This window comes from Heterodontus francisci, chromosome 22, assembly GCF_036365525.1.
Source record: "Heterodontus francisci isolate sHetFra1 chromosome 22, sHetFra1.hap1, whole genome shotgun sequence".
Lineage (NCBI taxonomy): Eukaryota > Metazoa > Chordata > Chondrichthyes > Heterodontiformes > Heterodontidae > Heterodontus > Heterodontus francisci.
Genome location: NC_090392.1, coordinates 82,687,351 through 82,702,399, shown reverse-complemented (window position 1 = coordinate 82,702,399; position 15,049 = coordinate 82,687,351). Strand labels below are relative to the sequence as shown.

Genomic DNA, 15,049 nt, shown 5'->3' with positions numbered 1-15,049 from the left:
ACTACCAAGAATCCTGTCTTTAAGTCTGTATTCCGCATTCAAATTCGACCTTCCAAAATGAATCACTTGACACTTTTCCAGGTTGAACTCCATCTGCCACTTCTCAGCCCAGCTCTGCATCCTGTCAATGTCCCGTTGCAACCTACAACAGCCTTCCACACTATCCACAACTCCAGCAACCTTCGTGTCATCGGCAAACTTGCTAACCCAGCCTTCCACTTCCTCATCCAAGTCATTTATAAAAATCACAAAGAGCAGAGGTCCCAGAATAGATCCCTGCGGAACACCACTGGTCACCGAGCTCCATGCTGAATACTTTCCATCTACTGCCACCCTCTGACTTATATGGGCCAGCCAATTTTGTATCCAAACAGCCAACTTTCCCTGAATCCCATGCCTCCTTACTTTCTGAATGAGCCTACCATGGGGAACCTTATCAAACGCCTTGCTAAAATCCATCTACACCACATCCACTGCTCTTCCTTCATCAATGTGTTTTTTCACATCTTCAAAGAATTCAATAAGGCTTGTGAGGCATGACCTGCCCCTCACAAAGCCATGCTGACTGTCTCTAATCAAACCATGCTTTTCCAAATAATCATAAATCCTGTCTCTCAGAATCCTCTCCAATAATTTGCCCACTACCGACGTAATACTGACTGGTCTATAATTCCCAGGGTTATCCCTATTCCCTTTCTTGAACAAGGGAACAACATTTGCCATCCTCCAATCATCCGGTACGACTCCAGTGGACAGTGAAGACGCAAAGATCATTGCTAAAGGCGCAGCAATCTCTTCCCTCGCTTCCCGTAATATTCTTGGGTGTATCCCATCTGGCCCCAGGGACTTATCTGTCCTCATATCATTCAAAGTTTCCAGCACATCCTCCCTCTTAACCTCAACCTGTTCGAGCATATCAGCCTGTTCCACGCTGTCCTCACAAACGACCAGGTCCCTCTCACTAGTGAATACTGAAGCAAAGTATTCATTTAGGACCTCCTCTACCTCCTCCGACTCCAGGCACAAGTTCCCTCCACTATCCCTGATCGGCCCTACCCTCACTCTGGCCATCCTCTTGTTCCTCACATAAGTGTAGAATGCCTTGGGATTTTCCTTCATCCTACCTGCCAAGACTTTTTCATGTCCCCTTCTAGCTCTCCTAAGTCCATTCTTCAGTTCCTTCCTGGCTACCTTGTAACCCTCGAGAGCCCTGTCTGATCCTTGCTTCCTCAACCTTAAGTAAGCTTCCTTCTTCTGCTTGACTAGCTGTTCCACATTTCTTGTCATCCAAGGTTCCTTCACCCTGCCATCACTTCCTTGCCTCATCGGGACAAACCTATCCAGCAGTCGCAGCAAGTGCTCCCTAAACAACCTCCACATTTCTGTCGTGCATTTCCCTGAGAACATCTGTTCCCAATTTATGCTCCCCAGTTTCTGCCTAATAGCATTGTAATTCCCCCTCCCCCAATTAAATATTTTCCCATCCCGTCTGCTCCTGTCCCTCTCCATGACTATCGTAAAGGTCAGGGAGTTGTGATCACTGTCACCGAAATGCTCTCCCACCGAGAGATCTGCCACCTGGCCTGGTTCGTTGCCAAGCACCAAGTTCAACATAGTCTCCCCTCTAGTTGGCCTATCTACATATTGAGTCAGGAAACCTTCCTGGACACACCTGACAAAAACTGCTCCATCCAAACTATTTGCACGAAGTAGGTTCCAATCAATATTAGGGAAGTTGAAGTCACCCATGACAACAACCCTGTTACTTCTGCACCTTTCCAAAATCTGCCTCCCAATCTGTTCCTCCATGTCTCTGTTGCTGTTGGGGGGTCTATAGAAAACTCCCAACATCTTTCCAAAATCTGTCTACATATCTGCTCCTCTACCTCCCGCTGGCTGTTGGGAGGCCTGTAGAAAAACCCCAACATCATGACTGCACCCTTCCTATTCCTGAGCTCCACCCATATTGCCTCGCTGCATGACCCCTCTGAGGTGTCCTCCTGCAGTACAGCTGTGATATTCTCCTTAACAAGTTATGCAACTCCCCCACCGATTTTACATCCCCCTCTATCCCGCCTGAAGCTTCTTAATCCTGGAACTTTTAGCTGCCAATCCTGTCCTTCCCTCAACCAAGTCTCTGTAATAGCAACAACATCATATTTCCAAGTACTAATCCAAGCTCTAAGTTCATCTGCCTTACCTGTTATACTTCTCGCATTGAAACAAATGCACTTCAGACCACAAGTCCCGCTGTGCTCAGCAACATCTCCCTGCCTGCTCTTCCTTATAGTCTTACTGGCCTTAGTTACTATGTCCTCCTCATTTATTTCACTAGCTGTCCTAGTACTCTGGTTCCCACCCCCCTGCCACACTAGTTCAGTACTGATGGATTGCTGCACTGTCGGAGGGTCAGTACTGAGAGATTGCCGCATTGTCGGAGGGTCAGTACTGAGGGAGTGCTGCATTGTCGGAGGGTCAGTACTGAGGGAGTGCTGCACTGTCGCAGGGTCAGTACTGAGGAAGCGCAGCACTGTTGGAGTTTCAGTACTGAGGGAGCGCCGCACTGTCAGAGGGTCAGTACTGAGGGAGTGCTGCACTGTCAGAGGTTCAGTACTGAGGGAGTGCAGCACTGTAGGAGGGTCAGTACTGAGGGAACACCACACTTTCGGAGGGTCAGTACTGAGGGAGCGCTGCACTGTCGGAGGGTCAGTCCTGAGGGAGTGCTGCACTTTCGGAGGGTCAGTACTGAGGGAGCGACGCACTGTCGGAGTGTCAATACTGAGGGAGTGCTGCACTGTCGGAGGGTCAGTACTGAGGGAGTGTTGCACTGTCGGAGGGTCAGTACTGAGGGAGTGCTGCACTGTCGGAGGGTCAGTACTGAGGGAATGCTGCACTGTCGGAGGGTCAGTACTGAGGGAGTGCTGCACTGTCGGAGGGTCAGTACTGAGGGAATGCTGCACTGTCGGAGGGTCAGTACTGAGGGAGTGCTGCACTGTCGGAGGGTCAGTACTGAGGGAGTGCTGCACTGTCGGAGGGTCAGTATTGAGGGAGTGCTGCAGAGGCGGAGGGTCAGTACTGAGGGAGTGCTGCACTGTCAGAGGGTCAGTACTGAGGGAGTGCTGCACTGTCGGAGGGTCAGTATTGAGGGAGTGCTGCAGAGTCGGAGGGTCAGTACTGAGGGAGTGCTGCACTGTCAGAGGGTCAGTACTGAGGGAGTGCTGCACTGTCGGAGGGTCAGTACTGAGGGAATGCTGCACTGTCGGAGCGTCAGTACTGAGGGAATGCTGCACTGTCGGAGGGTCAGTACTGAGGGAGTGCTGCACGGTCAAAGGGTCAGTACTGAGGGAATGCTGCACTGTCGGAGGGTCAGTACTGAGGGAGTGCTGCACTGTCGGAGGGTCAGTACTGAGGGAATGCTGCACTGTCGGAGGGTCAGTACTGAGGGAGTGCTGCACTGTCGGAGGGTCAGTACTGAGGGAGTGCTGCACTGTCGGAGGGTCAGTACTGAGGGAATGCTGCACTGTCGGAGGGTCAGTACTGAGGGAGTGCCACACTGTCGAATTTGCTGTCTTTCGGATGTGACATTAGACGAGGCCTGGTGGATTGAAAAGATCCATGCCATTAGTTCAAAGACCAGGGACTTCTCTCCTATGTTCTGTCCAAGATTTATCGTCAACTAACATCACTAAAGCAGATTTTGTCGATATCATATTAATAACTATGGGGTCTTGCTGTGCTTGAATTGCATGATGTGTTTCAAACATTACAGCAGTGATTACACTTCAAAAGTATCTCATTGACTTTAAGTTGCTTTGGGAATTCCTGGCAGCGTGAACGGTGCTATAAAAATTCAAGTCTTTGACTATTTCTTTTTGAAATATCTCTCGTGATAGAGTTCCTACTGATTAAATCAATCCTTCCTGCAGCATTAACTCCTTGCAGGTCCCAGTGCAACAGTATCACTTCGGTACAAACCTTTATAGACCACACGAAGTTTAATTTCGCCAGCAACTCCATGTACGTCAGGGGGGTTTTTCACACTGCACAGGAAGGTTCCATTGTCTGTGAATTGCAGGTCACTGATAGTGATCGATCCATCCTTTCTCCAAATGTCCCCAGACCAGGCAACCCGTCCCTTAAAATGGCCCATGTTAGGCGGATAAGGCTGTTCATGATAATAAAACACCTGTGCAGAGAGGGAGAGGGTTAGAATTGACTTGCACTGAAGTTGAGTACTCTCCTCCATCACCGTGTCGATGGAGCTTTACTCTGTAACAAAGAACAAAGAACAGTACAGCACAGGAACAGGCCATTCGGCCCTCCAAGCCTGCGCTGACCTTGATGCCTGCCTAAACTAACACCTTCTGCACTTCCGGGGACCGTATCCCTCTATTCCCATCCTATCCATGTATTTGTCAAGATGCCTCTTAAACGTCTCTATGCTACCTGCTTCCACCACCTCCCCTGGCAGCAAGTTCCAGGCACTCACCACCCTCTGTGTAAAGAACTTGCCTCACACATCCCCTCTAAACTTTGCCCCTCGCACCTTAAACCTATGTCTCCTAGTAACTGACTCTTCCACCCTAGGAAAAAGCTTCTGACTATCCACTCTGTCCATGCCGCTCATAACTTTGTAAACCTCTATCATGTCGCCCCTCCACCTCCATCGTTCCAGTGAAAACAATCTGAGTTTTTCCAACCTCTCCTCATAGCTAATGCCCTCCAGACCAGGCAACATCCTGATAAACCTCTTCTGTACCCTCTCCAAAGCCTCCACGTCCTTCTGGTAGTGTGGCGACCAGAATTGCACGCAATATTCTAAGTGTCTAAGTTTCTAACACCGTTTTTTTTTTCTCCATGGTGGCCTTTATACCCCAGGCCCCTCTTTATATTTTTCTTTTGTCGAGGGGGCCTTAATTCCTCAGGCCTCCTTTATAGAAATTTTAGAATAACTTTATTAAACAACAGATAAATAAAACAAAAACTCAAATCAAAATGCCATTCTCGGCGTCGACAATGCACTTCAGTCCCTGCGGTGCCCACCGGTCACAGAAGGCCCCAAGCGTACCGGCGGACACCGCATGCTCCTTTTCCAGGGACACCCGGGCGCGAACGTAACCGCGGAAGAGGGGCAGGCAATCAGGGAGGACAGACCCCCCGACAGCCCGCAGCCTGGACCTGTGAATTGCCACCTTGGCCAGGCCCAGGAGCAGACCGATGAGGAGATCCTCCTCCTGGCCCACACCCCTCCGCACCGGGTGCCCAAAGATCAGGAGGGTGGGACTGAAGTGCAGCCAAAACTGCGCCGTGAGCTGTGTGTCGTCTTGAAGGCAGTGACACAGTGACACTGGTGGACAAAATACGTCGCCAGCGCACACCATCTGGGAGGATGCTCAACGTACAGGTATCTCTGCCGGATCTGAAGGCTGAGAGTTGCAGCCTGGGTGCGGACGCACACCAGCGACTGGACGCCCTCCTCCATCAGGAGACTCAGGACTGCGGCAGAGACCCAGTGTTTCCTCTTACCCCAGAAGAAATCGACGAGTTTCTTCGTGATCTTGTTGGCAAATGCAGGGGGCGGGGCCAAAGGGACCAACCGGTACCACAACATGGAGGCCACCAGTTGGTTTATGACCAGTGCTCGGCCCCTGTAGGAAAGCACTCGGAGCAGTCCTGTCCAGCGCCCCAGCCGAGCGGTGACTTTCGCATCCAATTCCTGCCAGTTTTCCGGCCAGGCTTCCTCAGCGGGGCTAAGGTGGACTCCCAGATAGAGGAAGTGCGTGGTGCTCCACGCAAAAGGTATCAACTCCTCCGGCAGGGAGTCCAATCGCCACTGACCCACCAGGAGGCAGGCACAGGAATGGCTCCACGCTGGTGGTATACAATTGGCCGGACATGGGGCATCCCTGACGCACTCCTCTCCCAAAGCGAAGGGGCGCCGTCAAGGACCCGATAACCTTGACTAGACACTCTGCAGTGGCGTATAAAAGTTGGACCCGGGCCAGTCCGAAAGCGCGCAGAGTCCCGAAAAGGTATTCGTGATCCACCCTGTCGAACGCCTTCTCCTGATCGAGGGAGAGAAAGGCGACCGACTGACCAGTCCTCTGGGAAAGATGGATCAGATCCCGGACCAGGTGGATGTTGTCCTGGATGGACCGGCCCGGGACCGTGTAGGATTGGTTGGGGTGGATCATGTGGGCCAGCATGGAGCCCAGGCGGGTAGACATAGCCCGAGCAAAGATCTTATAATCCGTGCTGAGGAGGGAGACCGGATGCTAGTTTTTAAGCAGGCGGAGATCGCCCCTCTTCGGCAGTAGGACGATGACTGCCCTGCGCCACGAGAGGGGCATCTCCCCGGTCCAGACCTCCACGTGAAGGCGCTGGAGTCGGGATGGAGATTCTGCCAGACGTCCACCAAGTTGAGGGAGCTTATCAGTTCCCTCAACTTCTCCACCGATGCTTGGCTGCGCTGGGGACCAGAGCGATCCCCCACCTCGAGGGTGCAGTTAAGATCCGCCTCCCCCACCCAAGGATGACGCACTCCCCGCTATTGATGGAGCTCAAGAGAGCGGACACTTCTTCAAAGAAGCACAATTGCATGCTTGCCTTCATCGGTCGGGGCACAGAGTATAAAAATTGGCAAGTCATGTTGCAGCTGTACAGAACCTTAGTTAGGCCACACTTAGAATATTGCGTGCAATTCTGGTCGCCACACTATCAGAAGGACGTGGAGGCTTTGGAGAGGGTACAGAAGAGGTTTACCAGGATGTTGCCTGGTCTGGAGGGCATTAGCTATGAGGAGAGGTTGGATAAACTCGGATTGTTTTCACTGGAACGACGGAGGTGGAGGGGTGACATGATAGAGGTTTACAAAGTTATGAGTGGCATGGACAGAGTGGATAGTCAGAAGCTTTTTCCCAGGGTGGTAGAGTCCGTTACTAGGGGACATAGGTTTAAGGTGTGAGGGGCAAAGTTCAGAGGGGATGTGCGAGGCAAGTTCTTTACACAGAGGGTGGTGAGTGCCTGGAACTTGCTGCCGGGGGAGGTGGTGGAAGCAGGTACCATAGAGACGTTTAAGAGACATCTTGACAAATATATGAATAGGATGGGAATAGAGGGATACGGTCCCCGGAAGTGCAGAAGGTGTTAGTTTCGGCAGGCATCAAGATCGGCGCAGGCTTGGAGAGCTGAATGGCCTGTTCCTGTGCTGTACTGTTCTTTGTTCTTTGTTTTGTTTGCAACGTGCCGGGCCTGGGCACGTACACGTTCACAAAGTGGAGCGGCACGCTACCCAGGCGAACGGCGAGGTGGAGCAAGTGGCCCAGCACTAGCTCCTTGACCCCCCAGATTTCCGGCTGAAAAGTCGGGGCCAACAAGATAGCCACCCCACTAGAAATAGAGGTGAGGTGACTCATGTAGACCCCACCCTGCCACTCCAGGAGTCAGGTGGCTTCGTCTCCCGGAACGGTGTGGGTTTCCTGCAGAAAGCTCACCGCGTATCTCCCTTCCCTGAGGACTGAGAGATTGTGAAATCTGCGGTGAGACCCCCTGCTGCCGTTGATGTTGAGGCTGGCTATGGTTATCTTCATGTCAAAGGTACTTAAAAACCCGTCACAAACACCTCACTGTGAGGAGGGAGTGGAAGTGCACCTGGCCCTCCACTCCCCCAGCAACCCATTGAGGAACACATTAAAACGGCGCCTCTCAACCAGTTTCATGCCCGCACCCTTGCCCGCTTTCTTGAGGGCGGTACGGACGGACTGGATGATTGGCGCCAGACTTGACCATTGGCTGAGGGCCAGCTGAACTTTATCGCGGAAACCCCTGCAAGCTGCAAGGAAATCCCAGAGTTCTGCCGTGGGGATGAGAGGAGATTCGGTGGGAGGCACGAAGGACTCCACCACCTCACTGGCGATGGAATCAAGGTCGTCCTCCGTGCCCCACACCGAATCCCCATCCTCCTCCGGGTTGTCACCGCCAGCGGCCGACACATCCACCACACACTGTGGGGCGGACGTCCTGGCCGCGCCAGCTGGTCCCGCCTCCGTCACGATCCCTCCCTCAGGATCGACGGCGGAGGAGTCCTCTCTGGGTTCTACTGTTAAACTACAGCCCTGTCCCAAGGCCAGTGAGTGGTCCAGGGGAGAAAGAAATTCCCGACTCTGGAAATTCAACCAGAGCCGAGACCGGAGGCGGAGAGAGGAGGCCATCTCCCGCTCTGCCAGCGCCCACAGGTCCAGCAGTTGGGGCAGCATTTTCAGTTATAACCAGGTCGGGTGTCTCCTGGCTGGGAGTGGATTTGGCTGGGAGGACCGACCCTTTGGGACCTTGACCTCCCCTCCACTCAGGGCACCGACCCAGTGGCAGAATGGGAGGCATCCCCAGGCTCCCCCACCACAAGTAGGGCTCCACTTGCTCCCACAGGAGGGGTTGCATGTAGAGGGGCCTCCCCCTCCACTCCATCCTGAGGAATAGGGAGCTCCTGCCCAGACTTTGCAGCCTTGATGTTGGTGGTGGTAGGGGGAACCTGGGGATCTGAACCAGGAGACAGCTCCCCTCCAACAGATCAGCCCTGCACCTCAGGGTCCCTTGTTACCTCCGTGTAGGGGTGGCTTCTCCTCTTTTTCCCGCCAGGGCGTGGAGGGCCAGAGACCTCCATGTCATCAGAGGCCTCCACCTCCACACCTTCCTTTTTTTTAGTTACCCTGGGCCTGAGCCCAGCCCTGGGGCAGGTGGATTCCCCGGGAGCGGGCCTTGGGCAGAGTTCAGGCTCGGGATGTGCCACGGTGTCCAGGGGACGCGCCTCTTGATGTTTATTTTTCCTCCGTGCCTTCCTTCCCCTCCCCTCTGGAGGCTGTGAAAACCACAGCTTCCGGCACCGACTGAACGGTATCTGATGGAGGTGTAGGGGGAGTGGGAGGAGGTGCAGCGGCGCCACCCTGGGCCGCCGAGGTGGAGTTGGCGGCCGGGAGGTTGAACTTGCCCCACCCCCTTGCAGACATGGCACCGCACCCCGTCCAAGGTCCAGAAGACGCAGTAGGCCGTTCCCCTGGTGCTCCACATTGAAGTGGCCCTCTGTCACCTCCCTCCGCGTCAGCTGCATCAATAACTGGCGGCGGAAAGTGTGCACATACCGGAGACTATTCTCCCGAAGACTGAGTGGGACTGGGGTGAGCCCCACCTTTACCTCCCCCAGATGGTGCAGGTGGGGAAGGAGGAGCTCACCAGGAATGACCCAGTGGCCTCCAGGGGGTCCACTTGCAGAAAGGTCCCGCCCACGGTGAGCCCCTTGTTCAGAGCCAGGGACACCGCCCGCTCGGTCCTCTGGAATAACACTGCCTTCCCGTACATTTTAGAGGCAGCAACAATGGCCGAAGGGCTGACAACCTCGGCCATTGCTTTCACACATGCCTCTATAGTCATGTTCGGGTGGACGTAGCTCTTGACCCCATGCTTCGATGTTATCAGCGCAAATGGTGACGGGGCAACAGGTGCAGCTGCAGCAGCCGCAGCAGCATATGTACGGGAAGGCCCCGCCACCGGCAAAGAGGGGCTTGCCATGGGGTCTAAGAGCCACATCCACCCCCAAGAAATAAAGCAAACAACAGTTTTATTTTTAACTAGAGAAATATGATGGGGGGGAGGGAGGGGGAGTAGAGGGGGATAGGGGTGAAAAGGAAAATCAGAGGAGAGTAGAGGTTCGGTAGCTGAGTGGTGGAAGGGAGAGAAAGGCTGTGAGGATGTTTCTCTTCAGTTGGTGGTTGGAGCACCTTACTGCAGAGAATACAAAGTCCAGTCTTCTGGTCAGGGGAGGGTTCTTCGCCCGGGTCGGCTGGAACCCCTGCTTCTTTCCACTTTCTGCTCTTGTTACAGGAGTTTCTTCACCTGGGCGGCTCCAGTCATCCCGAGCCACGCATTGGGGTGGGGAGGGAGACCCCTCAGTGCAAGATGGAGGAAATCACAAAAGCAAATACAGGGGCCCCCTATAGAATCTTTCAGCTCCACCCTGGATTTTCCAGAGTCTCCTCCCACTCCAAACAGTCCAAGAGAAACAGTTCACCAGAGCTCCAACACCCACCTCTCCAAAATAACTCGCAGAGCCTTTACTCCAATGGAAAGAATCAGTTCCACACTTGTGTTGTAGTTTGGAGTTGTTAATTCTCAGTTCCAGTTCCCACAAGCGCAGCTGCTTCAGCTCATTACACACAGGAAGTGCTCCAAACTGCCCAGCCAATCCCGTGCTGTACCTGTCCTGGGAGTGTTTGATGGGACAGTGTAGAGGGAGCTTTACTCTGTATCTAACCCATCCCTTGTTAGATGGGAGGGATGGAGCGAGTAAGGATAAAATCATTTCCCACTGACCTGCAGTCAGGGAAAATTAATCCTGAGATTCCCAGATTGACACCAAAGGACACGGAGGAAATCAAATTCACAGGAAGAGACTATAACAAACAGTTCTTCTCTGCAATTTCTCCTCCATGATACTTTCGACATTTCATCCCTTTCTCACCTTACCTGGAATCACAGCACAAGAGGCTGCCATTCGGCCCATCCTGCCTGTACCAGCTCTTTGAAAGAGCTATCCAATTAGATCCATTCCCCCTGCTTTTCCCACACAGCCCTGCAATTTTTCATTTTCAGATATGTATCCAATTCTCTTTTGAAAGTTATTATTGAATCTGCTTCCACCGCCCTTTCAGGCAGCGCGTTCCAGATCACAACAACTCACTGTGTAAAAAAATTCTCATAAAATCTGAGAAAGTTTAAGGCACAGAAAGAGGCCACTTGGCCCATCGTGTCTGTGCTGGCCAAAAAACAATCCATCTATTCTAATCTCACCTTCCAGCATTTAGTCCGTAGCCCTGCAGATTACGGCACTTGAGGTGCCTATCCAGACTCCTTTTGAATGAGTTGAGGGTCTCTGCCTCAACTACCCTTTCAGGCAGTGAGTTCCAGACCATCACCATCCTCTGGGTGAAACAGTCTTTCCTCATCTCCCCTCTAATTTTTCTACCAATCACTTTAAATTGCAGCAGCTTTTTCGGGAGCAGAGAGTGTGAGCGAGTGAACAGCTGGGAAGGTCAGTTTAAAGTAAACTTAATTTCTTTTTGTTTTCGGCGGAGACCAGGGGGCTGCTGGGTAAGTAAAACCCTATATATTTGGGCGGTTTCTGAACCCGAGACACTACACGGGTAGTGTCTCCCACCCGCCCTCCTCCTCTAACCAAAAAAAAAGGACTCTGTGGTGTGTAGATAAGGTAAGACTTTTTCTATTTCTCTTTTTTTTTAATCGTGTGATTGGTTAAAAACTTTTCGTTCCTTTTTCATTTAACTAAGTTAAGCTTAAGATTAAAAATGGCAGGAGATCTCAGACCCGTGTCATGCTCCTCTTCATCAATGTGGGAGCTCAGGGACACGGCTGATGTCCCTGACTCCTTCACGTGCAGGAAGTGTGTCCAGCTGCAGCTCTTGTTAGACCGCATGACGGCTCTGGAGCTGCAGATGGACTCACTTTGGAGCATCCGCGATGCTGAGGAGGTCGTGGATAGCACGTTTAGTGAATTGGTCACACCGCAGATTAGGATTGCTGAGGGAGAAAGGGAATGGGTGACCAAAAGGCAGAGAAAGAGCAGGAAGGCAGCGCAGGTGTCCCCTGCGGTCATCTCCCTCCAAAACAGGTATACCGTTTTGGATACTGTTGAGGGAGATGGCTCACCAGGGGAAGGCAGCAGTAGCCAGGTCCATGGCACCGTGGCTGGCTCTGCTATTCAGAAGGGCGGGAAAAAGAGTGGAAGGGCTATAGTCATAGGGGATTCCATTGTAAGGGGAGTAGATAGGCGGTTCCGTGGTCGGAAACGAGACTCCCGAATGGTATGTTGCCTCCCAGGTGCACGGGTCAGGGATGTCTCAGATCGGCTGCAGAACATTCTGAAGGAGGAGGGTGAACAGCCAGTTGTCATTGTGCACATAGGCACCAATGATATAGGTAAAAAACGGGATGAGGTCCTACAAGCAGAATTTAGGGAGTTAGGAGCCAAGTTAAAAGGTAGGACCTCAGAGGTAGTAATCTCAGGATTGCTACCAGTGCCACGTGATAGTCAGAGTAGAAATGAAAGAATAGTCAGGATGAATGCGTGGCTTGAGAGATGGTGCAGGAGGGAGGGGTTCAGATTTTTGGGACATTAGGACCGGTTCTGGGGGAGGTGGGACTATTACAAATTGGACGGTCTACGCCTGGGCCGGACTGGAACCAATGTCCTTGGGGGTGCTTTTGCTAACGCTGTTGGGGAGGGTTTAAACTAATGTGGCAGGGGGATGGGAACCAAATGAGGTCAGTGGACAGTAAGGAGGTAGTAACTAAAGCCTGTAAGGAACTCGATAATGAATTCAGTGTGACTAAGGGGAAGAGTAGACAGGGAGCAGATGATGAACGCAAAGGGACTGGTGGTCTGAGGTGCATTTGTTTTAATGCAAGAAGTGTAGTAGGTAAGGCAGATGAACTTAGGGCTTGGATTAGTACCTGGGAGTATGATGTTATTGCTATTACTGAGACTTGGTTGAGGGAAGGGCATGATTGGCAACTAAATATCCCAGGATACCGATGCTTCAGGCGGGATAGAGAGGGAGGTAAAAGGGGTGGAGGAGTTGCATTACTGGTCAAAGAGGATATCACAGCTGTGCTGAAGGAGGGCACTATGGAGGACTCGAGCAGTGAGGCAATATGGGCAGAACTCAGAAATAGGAAGGGTGCAGTAACAATGTTGGGGCTGTACTACAGGCCTCCCAACAGCGAGCGTGAGATAGAGGTACAAATATGTAAACAGATTATGGAAAGATGTAGGAGCAACAGGGTGGTGGTGATAGGAGATTTTAATTTTCCCAACATTGACTGGGATTCACTTAGTGTTAGAGGTCTAGATGCAGCAGAATTTGTAAGGAGCATCCAGGAAGGTTTTCTGGAGCAGTATGTAAATAGTCCAACTCGGGAAGGGGCCATACTGGACCTGGTGTTGGGGAATGAGCCGGGCCAGGTGGTTGACGTTTCAGTAGGGGACTACTTTGGGAATAGTGATCACAATTCCGTAAGTTTTAGAATACTCATGGACAAAGACGAGAGTGGTCCAAAAGGAAGAGTGCTAAATTGGGGGAAGGCCAACTATACCAAAATTCGGCAGGAGTTGGGGAATGTAGATTGGGAGCAGCTGTTTGAAGGTAAATCCACATTTGATATGTCGGAGGCTTTTAAAGAGAGGTTGATTAGCGTGCAGGAGAGACATGTTCCTGTGAAAATGAGGGATAGAAATGGCAAGATTAGGGAACCATGGATGACAGGTGAAATTGTGAGACTAGCTAAGAGGAAAAAGGAAGCATACATAAGGTCTAGGAGGCTGAAGAAAGACGAAGCTTTCAAAGAATATCGGGATTGTAGGCGCAATCTGAAACGAGGACTTAAGAGGGCTAAAAGGGGTCATGAAATATCTTTAGCAAACAGGGTTAAGGAAGATCCCAAAGCCTTTTATTCATATATAAGGAGCAAGAGGATAACTAGAGAAAGGATTGGCCCACTGAAGGACAAAGGAGGAAAGTTATGCGTGGAGTCAGAGAAAATGGGTGAGATTCTAAACGAGTACTTTGCATCGGTATTCACTGAGGAGAGGGACATGACGTATGATGAGGTTAGGAACAGATGTTTGATTACTCTAGGTCAAGTCTGCATAAGGAGGGAGGAAGTGTTGGGTATTCTAAAAGGCATTAAGGTGGACAAGTCCCCAGGTCCGGATGGGATCTATCCCAGGTTACTGTGGGAAGCGAGAGAGGAAATAGTTGGGGCCTTAACAGATATCTTTGCAACATCCTTAAACACGGGTGAGGTCCCGGAGGACTGGAGAATTGCTAATGTTGTCCCCTTGTTTAAGAAGGGTAGCAGGGATAATCCAGGTAATTATAGACCGGTGAGCCTGACGTCAGTGGTAGGGAAGCTGCTGGAGAAGATACTGAGGGATAGGATCTATTCCCATTTGGAAGAAAATGGGCTTATCAGTGATGGGCAACATGGTTTTGTGCAGGGAAGGTCATGTCTTACCAACTTAATAGAATTCTTTGAGGAAGTGACAAAGTTGATTGATGAGGGAAGGGCTGTAGATGTCGTATACATGGACTTCAGTAAGGCATTTGATAAGGTTCCCCATGGCAGGCTGATGGAGAAAGTGAAGTCGCATGGGGTCCAGGGTGTACTAGCTAGATGGATAAAGAACTGGCTGGGCAACAGGAGACAGAGAGTAGCAGTGGAAGGGAGTTTCTCAAAATGGAGACGTGTGACCAGTGGTGTTCCACAGGGATCCGTGCTGGGACCACTGTTGTTTGTGATATACATAAATGGTTTGGAGGAAAGTATAGGTGGTCTGATTAGCAAGTTTGCAGACGACACTAAGATTGGTGGAGTAGCAGATAGTGAAGGGGACTGTCAGAGAATACAGCAGAATATAGATAGATTGGAGAGTTGGGCAGAGAAATGGCAGATGGAGTTCAATCAGGGTAAATGCGAGGTGATGCATTTTGGAAGATCCAATTCAAGAGTGAACTATACAGTAAATGGAAAAGTCCTGGGGAAAATTGATGTCCAGAGAGATTTGGGTGTTCCGGTCCATTGTTCCCTGAAGGTGGCAACGCAGGTCAATAGAGTGGTCAAGAAGGCATACGGCATGCTTTCCTTCATCGGACGGGGTATTGAGTACAAGAGTTGGCAGGTCATGTTACAGTTGTATAGGACTTTGGTTCGGCCACATTTGGAATACTGCGTGCAGTTCTGGTCGCCACATTACCAAAAGGATGTGGATGCTTTGGAGAGGGTGCAGAGGAGGTTCACCAGGATGTTGCCTGGTATGGAGGGCGCTAGCTATGAAGAGAGGTTGAGTAGATTAGGATTATTTTCATGAGAAAGATGGAGGTTGAGGGGGGACCTGATTGAGGTGTACAAAATCATGAGAGGTATAGACAGGGTGGATAGCAAGAAGCTTTTTCCCAGAGTGGGGGATTCAATTACAAGGGGA

At 51.3% G+C, this 15,049-nt stretch overlaps 1 protein-coding gene across 1 annotated transcript in view; it reads right to left on the bottom strand.

Annotated features, from left to right (window-relative positions):
- LOC137381665 (myelin protein zero-like protein 2) overlaps positions 1-15,049 on the bottom strand; it is a 128,294-nt gene that overhangs the window by 12,895 nt on the left and 100,350 nt on the right. Inside the window, exon 3 of the mRNA XM_068054401.1 lies at positions 3,976-4,186. Coding sequence (XP_067910502.1) covers positions 3,976-4,186 — 211 coding nt within the window. The remainder of the gene's footprint in view (positions 1-3,975; positions 4,187-15,049) is intronic.